At 38.8% G+C, this 13,867-nt stretch overlaps 1 protein-coding gene and 1 long non-coding RNA gene across 3 annotated transcripts; one reads left to right on the forward strand and one right to left on the reverse strand.

Moving 5' to 3' along the window:
* Positions 1-602: 602 nt before the first annotated feature.
* Positions 603-8,185, reverse strand: LOC110056406 (uncharacterized). Of its 2 annotated transcripts, none has more exons than XM_089278051.1 (3): positions 8,017-8,185; positions 2,067-2,213; positions 603-1,834 (listed from the first exon to the last, which is right to left on the reverse strand). In XM_089278051.1, exons 2-3 carry the CDS (start codon positions 2,182-2,184, stop codon positions 972-974), a joined length of 981 nt encoding a protein of 326 aa, XP_089134177.1. In that variant the 5' UTR covers positions 2,185-2,213; positions 8,017-8,185; the 3' UTR covers positions 603-971. The 2 variants fall into 2 exon arrangements, with proteins under 2 accessions (XP_089134177.1, XP_020618535.2); XM_020762876.2 differs by lacking the exon at positions 8,017-8,185 and adding an exon at positions 6,613-6,984.
* A 4,295-nt stretch (positions 8,186-12,480) lies between these two features.
* Positions 12,481-13,652, forward strand: LOC149097880 (uncharacterized). The gene is made up of 2 exons (XR_016203771.1): positions 12,481-12,787; positions 13,151-13,652. It is a non-coding gene; the product is annotated as an uncharacterized LOC149097880 (long non-coding RNA).
* The last annotated feature ends 215 nt before the right edge of the window (positions 13,653-13,867 follow it).

The following is a 13,867-nucleotide window of genomic DNA, read 5'->3' on the forward strand; positions in this document are numbered from 1 at the left end:
GCTGGAGGATTTGAAATTGGGGATTCAGGAGTTCACTTTGCAGTTTTACAGCGAACCTTACATTTCCGAGTGATTAATAGCCTTACAATCGTTTTCAGTGTTACGTGCATAGCGACCATCTTTCGACAAGTCATCTTCTCGACGTGCCATGCAATCTGGCCTACGTCGAAAATGTAAGCTTAACAGAGTTCTCTACGGCCGAATTCAAATGTTAGTGATGAAAGATGGACTTATTTTACTTAAAACTTCGGTTGAGGGTGTCAAGAAGTCCATCCGATCAGTGAGCGATAAATCAAGTCGACTTTTTTAAATGTTTCTAAGTTGCGAGTAAAGCGGTCTTACATGACATGTCGAAAGATGGCCGGTATTCTCTGCTATGCACGTAGCGCTGAATACGGGTGTAAAGGGAATGCGTGCTTTAATGTTTTAGATCTGCCCTTTTATCATTTTAGCGGTAGGGACTGAAATTCCTTTTGTTATAGAGTCTTGTTTCCGCCGAGTGTAGAATGAAGGTGGCAAGTTTTCGGCAGTATCTCAATATGTATACCATAACTCCGATGCCACTACTACCACCCACGAGAGGAATAAAAGGGATCCAGGCATCCGATAAGATACTTGTTTATTTTGTATAAGTGCAGATAACATATAAGTAGGTTGTCATCAAATGGCTTAATGTTGCACACAGCTGAAGAATCTTGTTTTACAATAATTTTCTCTGCCTCGACCGGTTAGCCAAAACTCATTGTTTCACTAAAATTAACGTTCAAAACTTTGCTAATTTCTATCTTCCCTTCACGGTTGAGCTATCAGTTTTAAGGTGGAAAAACATGTCAAAAATCGACTCAAAAAACCAATTGTAGAGAGCTAAAAAAGACTAAACCCCACCATAGTAACAAAAGTTTCAAAGGGTAGCTTAACGATAACATTGTTGGGCAACAAAACAACCAGCGAAAGCAGTGACAATGTCAACACTACAGCGTAGCTATGCATCCAGACTGGGAGCATGAGGTCACTTCACATCCTTGCTTGTATGTGCACGCTCTCTGGATCATTAAAAACATCTTTTCATTTATACATTTCCTCGTAAATATGTCCTCGGTATCAATAGTACCATTAAAGCGCAGCACCATACAACGGGTAGCTGTGGGGCATTTGGTCATTGTCATCTTGTGGTTGCATTCCCTGGGGGATTTACAGATGGGACAGGTGGGACACTGAAAAGGATTCTCCGTGGGGACGTTCTTGCGCGATACTTTAGCTATGCAGCCTGATTGGCTACAAGCTGTCACGTGATACTTTCGCTTTCTATTGCAGTACCACTCAGTGGAGCTGATGTTCTTGCAGTTTTTGGTCATCAGTTCAAGCATCTTTCTGTTTACGCATTTCCGAGCAAAAACGTTTTGGTCCCACAATGCTATGCAAAAGTCCGCTTTTGGGCATGTCGTGTTGGCCAAAGTGACCTCGCATGACTCTTGTGAAGTACTCTGACATGTAGGACACCAGAAATCGTTTTTCGTTGGTTTTTCTACCTCTGACTGTCCTCTTGGAAATTCGCTCACCTTGGCTTTGCATCCTGGTTGGTTGCATAAGGACAAGCGGTATCTTTTCTTCCCTCGTTTGCAATCCCATTCCATGTAGCCCACACTTTTGCAATCTTCAGTCAACAGTTTACGCATCTGTCTGTTGATGCATTTACGCGTAAAAACGTTTTTATTCCACAGCGTCATGCAGAAATCAGCTTTAGGGCACGTTGTGTTGGCCAAGTCAGTATCGCACGATTCCTGGGAAGTCGTTTCACAAGTTGGGCACCAGAAATCATCTCCGACTGCTTTGCCTAGACACAAAATAGTAATGTTTAGTAAAACCTAGAGTTCTTAGTTACGGTTTTAACATACCCGGTACAATAGAAATAGAATTGACCATAATAGTCAAGTTTAAAGTGTCTGTGTCGGCGTAACAGAGGTTACCACTGAATACAAGTATTTTTACAGTAAAAAAAAATGTCATTCTTGATGTGACTTCAGAAACTCGTTTTAAGTTCAATATATAAGGGAAGTGATATGCACCTTGCACTCGATGGTTTGGTCGAGCCCACTCCTCCTCTTTTATCGTTGTTCTGCGAGCGTCTGACAACATCACCGTTCCGTAAACAAGGCAGAACATTCTCAAATACAAGGATGCCATTTGTTTTTTTGTTTTTTTGAATCTGCAATCTGAAGAAACAATATTTCCGTTAACACAGGGGAAATTACATTATCCAGTAAGCATATGTCATCGGAATGTGCTACATAATGCATAAGTCACTTACACCCGCTTTCAGTGTGACGTGGATAGGCGACATCTTTTGACCATCTTTCGATGGTACTTAGCATAATAGTCTTCCAGTTGAAATAATGGCATTTAACTATTTGTTTTCTAGATAATATAAATCAATAGAGAAGGAGCGCGTTTCCTGACATGTTAGAAAACTGGAACCACCGTAAAACTCAGTAAAGTAGCGCATTTCGCATCTAAAAACATGTTTGGCATTATGACATTGTTTGACATTATGATATTGTTGTAAATAACTCTCATGTGTCAGACAGTTCTTCAGGCTATTTTCTACTTGAGTTACACGGCAGAAAGGTCGGCCATGAAGGCATACTGAAATCACGTTCCTCGAATTTCGAGTTTCAAAACTATTGAAAATTTTCACTCTGAAGGTACATGGTAACCTCAATTCCAAAAATATTCGAGTTTCAATACAAAGACCAGATTACATAAAAGATCAAGAACTAAAATATGTCCTTTCCACGCTCCTTTCTTTCTTTTATGATCAATATGCCTTCAGTTTACATGATGGTTGAGCCCTTTTAATCGTGCTTTTAAACGTGAAATTAAATTGAATTTTATTAGCCTTTATTGAATATATTTTGGTATTATTTATACCACCTGCATGTCTGTTTATCATGTTTTGGGTGGATTTAAGTATAGTCTGACCTATAAAATATCGTTATCATGTGCATGTTGATAACGGCCACCCGACTGTTTAGCTTCTTATAGTTACTCTGATTGCCCTGTTATCGACTCCCTGAGTAGAAATATTTGTTGTAAATGATATTCGAGGTGCAAGTTTATTGCTGTTATAGTTTATTTTATTGATACAAACATAATACAATATTGCAACAAATCAAAAAAGTGGTGCAAAGAAAGAGAGGCGTTACAACTGATAATATTCATAATGATAGATAGTAGATAATGTTTACGATAATAAATATTAGAAAAGTCCAAAGAAAATACTTGCGCTGATTGGTTAAAAATCGTGTTTCTATAACTCAATGGAAACACAGAATTAGCACGAGCTGTTGACGTAATGATGGGGCGAGCAAAGAAAATTTACATTTTGATAATCAAAGTTAACAGGTTTTTTCCCTTTTTTTGGCGCGTCATTTTCTAAAAGAAATAGAAAACATGTTCTCCGTGTTTCTATCGAGTTGTAGAAACACTCGTGAAAGTTTGGGAGTTTGCCTGCGGCTCGTGTTCCCACAGCATTTCTTGTTCGCCCAAACTTCCACTCGTGTTTCTATAACTCGATAGAAACCCGGTACATGTTTTCTATTTCTTAATTACAAACAGTACGTCTCTCTAGCTTTGTACAAGTGTATAAAGATGGGGAGAAGGGCAACATAGTCACGTCAAGTCATTTCTCTATTTCATACTGGATAATAAATTTGGATATGAATTCAGAAGTATCTTGTTTCTCTTGCGTTGTTTTGCAAGCATAACGGTACTGCTTTGCATATAACAGAAGAAGACGCAAATCTTTTGTCCGTTTATCGGAAAGATTGGTGTTTGGTGTTGGTAAATTGAGAAAGCATCGTAGTGACGTTAGGCTGACATTAATTTGGTGTAAACTATTAAACCTTTGAAGAGAGATTGACAATCAAAGAATACATGTTCAATGGAGTCATTTTCACTGCACATAACACATTTGACACAGTCAGTTATTCCAAATCGTTTAAGTTCTTCATTAGTGACGAGTATTCTGTGCAACAACTTGAAATAGAATTGTCAACCTATTATCCGCGAGTGATTTTATAATTGTTTTGGATGCAGTTCACCCAGTTGTCAGCAACTTCAGGACAACTTTTCCGCCATGATTTAATTGCCGTAGGTTCTGTTTTGATTCCCTCGACAAAAAGTTTATAAAACTGCTTACAGAAAGTTTTCTTTAAATTGAGAGTGATATCTTTAGATAGTTAGAAATTTATATTTTCAGCAAGTCTTGCGCAAAAAGAACATTTCTATCCCGCCAGGCCTTCCAAAAGACCGAATCGTTTTTATATTTATATCTCTGTTGTTCCACAACTGAAATGAATTCGCGTTTCAATGGATCTTCGTAATTGCTACGCAGTTGATGTTCTTGAAAGTACTCAAGGAGTTCTCGATAAAAGACGGGGATTAGTTTCTCGACACTGCAGTTACAGGTTTGAAGAAAAAGGAGTCCGCCATGTTTATCGAAGTGTAAGTAATTCGGAAATGCCGTCCAGGTGTCATGAGTGTTATTTAAGAGTCTACTTATCCAACTGAGACGTAGCGCTTTTACAACAGTCCTGAAGCAGGGAAAGCTTAGCCCACCCTTAGATAAGGGACGGAACAGAACCTGTCACTCGATCTTATTTCTCTTATTCTTCCATAGAAAAGCAAACAGTTTACTTTAGGTTTGTTGTATTGTTGTTTCTGGAACAGGAAGCATGGAGGCAGTATAGATTAGCTGAGACAAACCTAGAGATTTTGCTAGCATAGTTCTTCCAAAGAGCGTCAGGTCCCGCCACCGCCATATCTTAAGCTTCGTTTCCATTTTCCTTATTTTGAAATAAAAGTTATTGTTGTTGTTGGCAGCTGCATCATGGGAAAGGTAAGTTCCAAGGAATTTTATGGGATCTTTTGGACACTGAAATTTTAAAGGCTCTATCTTATTTTTGCTCGGAGTACCAATCCACGTGGCTTTTGTTTGTTTGTTCGTTTGTTTGTTTTTTATATATTCAATTGCAAACCGGACAATACTCCAAATGAATTAACTATATATCCGCAAACTGTGAGATCTTAGCGTTCTGTCCACCTGGGAGTTCGATGCCCCGGCAGAGTTGGCTTTGGCGTATTTTGAGGGCTAGCATCTCAACCGTTAACACAAACAAAGGAGGACTCAGAGCACACGCTTGACGAACACCTCGAGGGACTTTGAAGTAATTAGTCATGAAACCCGCATTCATCACGCCACTTTCAACATTATTATAAAGAATCGATATCCATATATTTTCTATTATAACCCACGCTCAATTTTCGCGCAATTCTATTGGCTACTTTACGTCACGTGGAGGAAAATTACTGGGCAGTTATCACGCAATAACCTCCGCCTGCGTCGATAATTGCCCTGCGACTGTTTCTGTCGAAAAGAAACAGCTAAAAGAAAATAAATCCAGCTCTAGACTTTCACGTTTTCTTAATTATTTTTCATGGAAGAAAAACAAACTCTTTTTCAGTTGTGGAATCCGCTGATAATGATATCAAAAAAAAAAAAAAAGGTCGCCAATGCTGTTCCGATAAGTACAAAAAAGTCAACAAAACATGCAAAAAATTAATGGGAGGGTTATAAAATAAATAGACCCCTTTCTGGCTCGCTGGTATGTTGGCTGATAATGTCCTTGGCTAAGAGATTGTCCTCAAAATTTCAAATTTGCCCTCGAAGCTTCGCTTCTCGGCCAAATATTCATTTTTCGGACAATCTCTCAGCCGCGGACATTATCAGCCGACATACCAGTCGCCTGAAGGGGTTTATTCACTAAATATTTAGACCAAAGTTGTATAATTCAATACAATTGTGGATAAAATTCCATTCAATGGTGTCGAAGGCTTTACGAAAATCAATAAAAAGTAGGATGCCTGGGATATTTTTAACCTCTGCATATTCCATAATATCATTTAAAAGCCGAACATTTTGGCTAATGAATCTACCCTCAATGAAGCCTGTTTGATCAGAGTGTATAATCGAAGACAGTATTGACTCAATTCTTTGGCCAATTGCTTTTGCCAAAATTTTTTAATCGACGTTTAAGAGGGTTAATGGTCGCCAATTGGACAGCTCAATAAGACAGGAGTCGTCTTTTGGTATCAAACAAATAACGCCATGCCGTTGAGATATTAACAATTGTCCTCTGGTAAAAGCTTCATTGTATGAATTAAGGAGATGTGTGCCAATTAAGTCAAAGAATGTTTCATAAAATCCTTTGGAAAAGCCATCTCCCCAGGGGATTTGTTGTTCTGAAAGGATGTTAAAACATTTTTTATCTCATCAAGTGTCAGGTCAGATTCAAGAAACACTGATTCCTCAGAAGACAATTTGGGGGTGTCTAGGTTTCAATAAAGGGGAAAAAGTTCTCTCTGAAATTCCAGGAAAGAAAGCCGGATGATTTTGGTTAAATCGCTGTAAAATAATTGTATTTCTTGGTTGATTTGTTTCATGTCTGAAATAATCTCGCCATTCTCAAGTTAGTTTAACTGTGCAATAACCTTTTTCTCAAAGCTTCGCTTTTCCAAATTGAAAAAAATAATTCATGGGTAGGTTTCTCTCACCTTTTTCAATCCAGCGGGCCTTTGAGCGGAACGTGGCTTCTTGGCCTTTTTTTTGTAAATTGAGTTCTGTCTTTGAATACATTGCTATTAATAATAATGGGGTATATCTTGTCCATTTTCATCAAAACTAAAAAAAAAATGAACGTTAGCCCATACGTATGTTTTCTTTGACGTGCTACCCCGCATTCGTAAAGATATTTGTCAACGTTAGGGTTCTCAATTTTAATGAGTTTAAGATGTCTTATCTATCAGACTCTTATTCCGTATAGTTCGTCTGGTGCCAGATGCGACCGGGGGCGTTAACCGTTTGTCATATCTCAAAAAAAAAAAAAAAGAAAGAAAAAAATACATAATCATCAAGTCAGACTTCTCCGTTGGAGTCATTTACGTACCGGAAACGGAAAAATTTTGGCATAACCGTGCTATGTTTGATATTTATCAATTGATAATTTTCTCTTGGACTCCTTCCAGCACAAGAATAGTTTAACCTGTGGGGAGTTCAAACCATAGCTTACCTAACACTGTCGCGTTTGTAGAAAGTAGGTGATGTGGCGTCCTGTATAAAGATAATGTTTGGTCCTATCGATAATAAATGTAAATTATGACGAATCTATCACCTCAGAAATCGCCCATTTCCGCTCTTTAACACATTAAGGATGCAAGAGCTTCAGCACACGTTTAACAATTTTAGCTATTGTCGTATATCGAAAGCAATAACTCAGTTGACCCCAAAAACGAATTTTGAGCAAGCTGAAACGATTACCATGATTATCCTGTCTTGACTCTTCGAATGAATCAGTTGATAGAAATCTTTTCAAGGGCAAATAAGAACTTTAATTGGTGAAACTATCTCAGCGAGTTTGAGATTCGAAAGCGTGTCAAATACCTTGAGAGTGAGATGTAATAAAAGCACCGAAATGTTTGTCTACTGTTCTCTCTATAGCTATAAAAAGGCAAATGCAGACGAGAAATGAAGTTCCAATCCCTAACTTTGTAAGCCGAGATTCGAAAAACCCGACGATGGAGGATCGATCTTGGAAGGATCGCAGGAAAGGATCTCAGTGACCTCAAAACGTTTGGCATTTTAAGTTCTTCAAACAGATGAAATTCAGTCAAATCAATAAGTTCTTTTAAAGAGCTCGTAGTCTAGACATTTGACAGTCGTTTATCATTTAAAAGCGAAACTTAGCAATTACTGATTATATTTTTTGACTGAGTAAAACTTGGTCCAAAACGGGCTGAGACATTCGGTCGAAAAATAATCAGGGATACCGTTCTGACGATGTTTTTTCAACTGTTTCAAAGATTCCAATCAACGTTCATTTTCTCTTGGTACTTGAACGTAAGAAACGTGTGAAGACAAGAACCGAACCGGGATGAGTGTAATAAGTCAAGAATACTCACTTTTTTTAACCCAAGAATTACTTCAGCTCCTTAACTTGTCTTCCAGATGACACCACAGACTGGTGACACCGTATTAGGTATTTGCATTTAATCACTTTGTTTTCGAACAACAGCGGGGTAACAGGAATCTTTACATTCTCGACCAATCTCGAAACAATACAAAAGCCAATAGAGACTCGGGGTTTGAAATTCAAAGCGAGTAAGGTGACACTTGTCACTATTCATCAGCAAAAGATAAGTGGCCTGTGGTCCATCGATAGTTAAAGTTCTGATGTTACAACGCACAAAGATTATTTATGAACTTTGTACTGTTTTGAAGCGTGAATACAGTGGAATCCCAATTTCTCCAACCCTGAAGGCAAACGAAAATTGGTTTGGAAAATCGGGACGTTCGATAAATTCGGGGATAGAATGGGGTGGAGGAAACGACTTTTGGTTTAAGTTATGGAAAGGTCCAAAAATCGAGGGTTCGATAAAGCGTGATTCCATTCCAGCTTGGGGGAGCCTCCGTGTTGAAAAGAACGTAATTAGAGAGTATAAAAATTAGTATCTTGCAGATTGAAATCTGATTTGTTTTGACCACAAAAATGACCTGAGGGTTTTTATCTACGTGCACATGCACACATTTGTTTCATGTAATATAAACAGGGAGTTTAGGCTTACCACTCCACTGTTTCACATTTGGGGATTGATTTCTTTAACATGCCAGGAGGAAATAAAGGAACAATGAGGGGCACGTGGGTTTCGACGACAAAAAATTATCTGAAAGGCTATCTTTCTCAATCAAGCTGGAATGACTCAATTCAAATTCTTTACCTGCAGGGTGGTCCTGACTAGCAATGGAATTACATTTGTAAGAGGTTTATTGAACTGTGGTTAGCATACCAAACACGGAGAGTGGGTACAAAAGTCATATTCTTTTAGCCACATCACTGGCCAAAATACGACAGCTAGACATAATTCGTAGAAAGAGAGTATCGTATTACTCCCAAAGTAAAGGCCCCTGTAGCAGCCTTCAGGGTTTGCTACTTTTGTTGTTTCACTTTCGGGGAGCAAAAAGCGTTGGTTAATGTTGGTGCGACTGAGATGAAATGCTTCATTCCAGTTTGTTCTGCAAAGAGATTTACCCGTCACTGCAGAAGTCAAGAAAACTTGAAAAGAAAATAAATGTAACTAAATCACTATTGGGATAAAAAAGAAACGAGATTGGCCCTACACGCCTCATCAATAGGTCTTTGCGAGCATTTGCAAGCACGCGAGAAGTGCCTTTATTTTTGCGAGTACGAGCAGAGATCAAATTTGTCTTGCGAGCAGCGAGCACTTTAAAATTTACAGATGGTCTGCGGCGAGTTCTTCGTAAATTTTCCCGTAGTCGGAATTTCTCTTTTATTCAAAGGAAACGTTGTTTTGCGCCAAGTAATCTGGCTGACACCTCCAAAACAGGATTATAGCGCAATCCCTGTTAAACCAATTCCAGCAATGCCTTGTTTGATGCCAAATTACTTCACGAGAGCTTCAAGGTGGACGTTAAAGGAGACCTAAAGCTTTCTAACCCGACGTACTGAACACACCACGAGAAGAGGCTAAAACCTACTAGATTTTGAAGTGTTGTAACACGGAAGGTTTTCTTGGTTATGTAATTCTTGGGAAACGTTAAAAAACAACGTGGTATTTAGTGTAACAAGAATTTCGAGTTTCGGTTCCTCTCATTGGGAAACTGGTTTCTCTCTGATTGACTGGAAAAGATTCAACGCAATGAAGCTTCATTTGGAGGCCTCTAGGATCTAACCGATTGAAGCCATAGAGATCTAACAAGCTCTACATGACTTTCTACCTTTGCGGACTTTGCGGGTACCTTTCGTGAAAAATTCTTACGTGCATCAGTTTCAATAAAACGTCAGCAAAACGAGGAAGCTTAAGCATGTTTCTAGAAACATTCATAGCGCGTACATGCTTGCCCAATGTTTCCCATGCAGTATTGCCACATGGGAATCGAGCACAATTTAGCCAGAATCTGAGCATGCGAGCAGTTGCGAACACGAGCAAGCGAGCTCTCATCTAATTTTGGCGAACAATTCGAGCAAAGGCCAAATTTTGCGAGCATTTTTAGATTGAATGGGACCATTCGATACCCCTATCAATCGATGGGTCTATGGATGTGAGTTCCACTCAGCTGTATTTCTTTCATAAAAGCTGAATTTGTGAGTAGTGCTCGTAAGGGCTATTGGGTGAGTTTTATGGGATGGTGCGGTATAGTTATTCTCTGCTTGGGTTATCATATTCAGGAATCTGGGGCATATCTTCCCATTGGCATCTTTTTATATCATGTTGAGTCTGATGCCTTTCCGCAAAAAAGTGCTGCAGCTGCCACTTGGGTGATCTCTTCATGTCTAGGCAGGGTTGTTAGGGACGACAGAAATGTTAGTCAGATACCGTAGACTGTTTGTGCTTTGTGACGCACTGCTATGTTAGTCTCCTGTAACACTAACTCAGAGCGCCGGTCGAGTTTACAATTTCAATTTGAACAAAAGTTCCGGTTAGTAAGTTCTTGTTTATACTTGATAAAAGTTCTGCGCGTTTTGTTGAAACACGGCGCAACATGAACTGCAACATCAACAGAGCCTCGTGGCATAATAAAAATAATAATAATAATAATAATGGAAAAAGAGGAGTGTTTATTGTGACAAAAACTAGAGCTAAGCTTTACAAAATGCTATAATATTTACATAATTTGATGTCTGTTAAACCTGTAAAACATGTTTCCGTATCTAATCATGATATCATGGTTACTACAACTAATACTAATACTACTATCATCATCATAACATTAATTAACATATTCCATACAAATTGGTATATACAAGGTAAAAGTAAGTAAAAGAAATAAAACTATTAAGACCTATTTCAACAGTGTTTACATAATGCCTCCCTCCTGGGTTTCAACGTCAATATCAATGTTCTTAAAGTCACAAAAGGCTTTCCTTCTAGCTCTTGAACCTCTTAGGCAGATTAGTGCGGATCTTAGTAAAGCGAAGGATGTCCTTGCTCTTATCCAGGAGATTGTTTTAGCATAATGTTCTCCTTTCTTGATGGAGATCAGCTGCGCCAGTCTGGAATGGTATTGCAAGCACTCGTTTCCCATGCCGCCTGTTGACGTGAAAATAAGGGGTGTAAAAGTTCCTTGTTCGATATCCAAAACCCTCCTCGCGTAAAGGCGCTTCTTCTCGTTCTCATGATTGCGGTATATCTGTTGGAGCTCTAGGTCCCTATACGAATCAGCATTAGGGTGACAAACCCTCACGTCAAAGAATGCTGATCGTTGGTTCTCCCAGAACCCGCGCGCATGAATATCTAACCTCGCATCGCATCTGGAGCTTGATTAGAACCTCTTCCCAGCTGTTCACACTGCATGAAAGCCAAAATATTCTGGAGTATTCTAGACTCGAATATGTGATTGTGACGCAATAGAATCCTAGAGTATTCAAGCCGCACACAACACGTGACGTACACCTGGAATATTCGTGTCGAATATGGTGGAATACGCTCCGTTCATAATCGTTCCAGGATTTTCGTTAAAGTATACCACACATCTGTCGTAATCCTAGAGTATGATGGCGAACCCTTTGTAAAAAGAACCTTATAAAAGAAGGTAACAGTTCGGGTGCATAGCATTCTCCTGGAAGCAAAATTTAGACTATGAATTCAAAGTAGATGCGATCTGCGCGTGTATACTTTTATCCTGGAGTACGTGATCTTGACGCCAAAGTTATAGAATTCTAGAGTATTCATGGCGTGTACAACCGTGACGTGGACCTGGAAAATTCTTATCGAATATGGGCATACGCAGGAGCAGGATCGTGTATTCGGTCGTTGACCAGAACAATTGTACTTTTTTGGTTCATGTTGTCGGCGCAGCGCATGTGTTTTGCTTGAGTCAAGAAATTTACACGCTTTGTTGTAACTTCGAATCCCACTGATTCGGTTTTGACCGACGTTTTCGGGATAATCACTACAAAGCGATTTCTCTTTGTGTGACCCGTCTCGTCTGAAATGGTTAACACAGCTCGAAACCACAAATTGGACACTACGGGATACGTAAAGTTCCGCAAAGTTAAACTGACTAGAGACACGTAAAGCTGCGCAAAGTTTGGTTAGTAAGAGGAATCAAGTTCGTTTCGGAGAAGTTTTGGTGTATTCAGTGGAGAAAGTTCCGAGACCTTCAGACAAATATCTTTCTCTGTGGGACGAGTTTAACTCCGGAGCCCGCAGGGCAACGAAACTCCTAAATAACGGCCCAATAGCTTCCTCAGTCGACTCCCTGCCATCATATCAACATTGCATTACGCTTGAACAAGAAATCACAAAATGTATTACGGAAAACACTTTAATCAGATTTTTTCCTCGAGGTTAATTTTGAAACGACATTGACCTTAAATGTGTTTCGAAACGACTTGGAATGAAATGAGAGAAACGACCTACATCAGCATTCTGAGTGTCCGACCTTCAACAAGCACGGATCAGCGGTTTTCCACATTAGATACCAGGTTCTCTCGGTTCTCGCGCCATTTTTTTGGCGTCCTTTTTGAAAGGTGTGAAATGTTGAAGCTTGCAACGATCTCTTGGTCCTTTTTCACCGTTTAGAAACTCTACTTTGGCGGACAAAATTCAGTTTATCTTCACTTCTTTACTGTGCAGGATTTCAAGCAGTTTTTGGTGACATACAGCTGGTGAAAACATCGATACATACGGAGGTACGAGTCAACAACAACAGGTAAAACGTAAGCCATTGTTGTCTTCCCGGGTTGTCTTGCACGTACGAGTAAGTTAAGCTTGAGTTTCCAGGGTAAAGTTCAGTTGTAATGTTTACTTAAGATGTATGGAATTGCCTCTGGTTGTAAATGTTTCTTTATCAAGCAGAAGTTATACATTGGAAGTAAATGTAACCTTGATTTCAAGAAGGACAGCTATGGGAATGGTGGTGAATTAAACCATTAAATCAAACTACTGTGTAAAATTTACTGATTGATTTATTATGATATTTTTCTTAGTACTGCAAGCTTGATTTGAGGTTTCCCAGTGTGGATTTACACATAAACTTAACTAACCTTTCATGCGTATTGTATTTTAATCATAGGATGAAGTAAAATTGGTAATGCCTTACATGTGTGTATAATCCCTGGCCTCCTTATTTGAAGAAAAAAAGGAAAACCTGTGAGGAAGAACCCTGGTTTACAAGATACATGTATGTATTAATGACTATTTAGGGGGCCATGGAGACTTTTTAAGATTTATTTTTGTAAGAGCTTTTGAAAAATTATATTGGCAAGTACATTTTGGCATTTCACTAGTCAGTCTCTGTATATTTTATATATAAACAAGGTGATTTGCATATCTGTCTTCAGAGTGCTCAGTAGTAAACTAGAGCGTGATTATAACAGATGATGAACTGAGCAACTGTAGATCTGACTTGACATTTTATTACTATTTAGTTTCGTAGTACACAACTTGTGTGCAGCACTCATGAGATAAAATTGCCAAATGCAAATTTACATCATTACACTGATTTGAAATACACATGCAACCATTGGAAATATGATAGCTACAATAAGTGAACGCTTTTACAAAAAAAAGGAAAATTGGAAGTTATAGATAAACACTGTTACTATTGTGTAACAACAGAAGCTTTAAAAGTTAAAATTTAGCATTTTTCCTGAAGAATTTGTTTGCATGTCTACATGAAGTTATCAGTTCATTCCATTTATTCAGAGAGGCTAGCTCAGGTTTACAAAGGTACTTCTCCCAGAGGCATAGGTTACATTGATTTGAAGTGGGGTTATATGGGGCAGCTTGC

Source organism: Orbicella faveolata, unplaced genomic scaffold, assembly GCF_042242905.1.
Source record: "Orbicella faveolata isolate gen_17 unplaced genomic scaffold, um_ofav_v1 contig_46, whole genome shotgun sequence".
NCBI lineage: Eukaryota > Metazoa > Cnidaria > Anthozoa > Scleractinia > Merulinidae > Orbicella > Orbicella faveolata.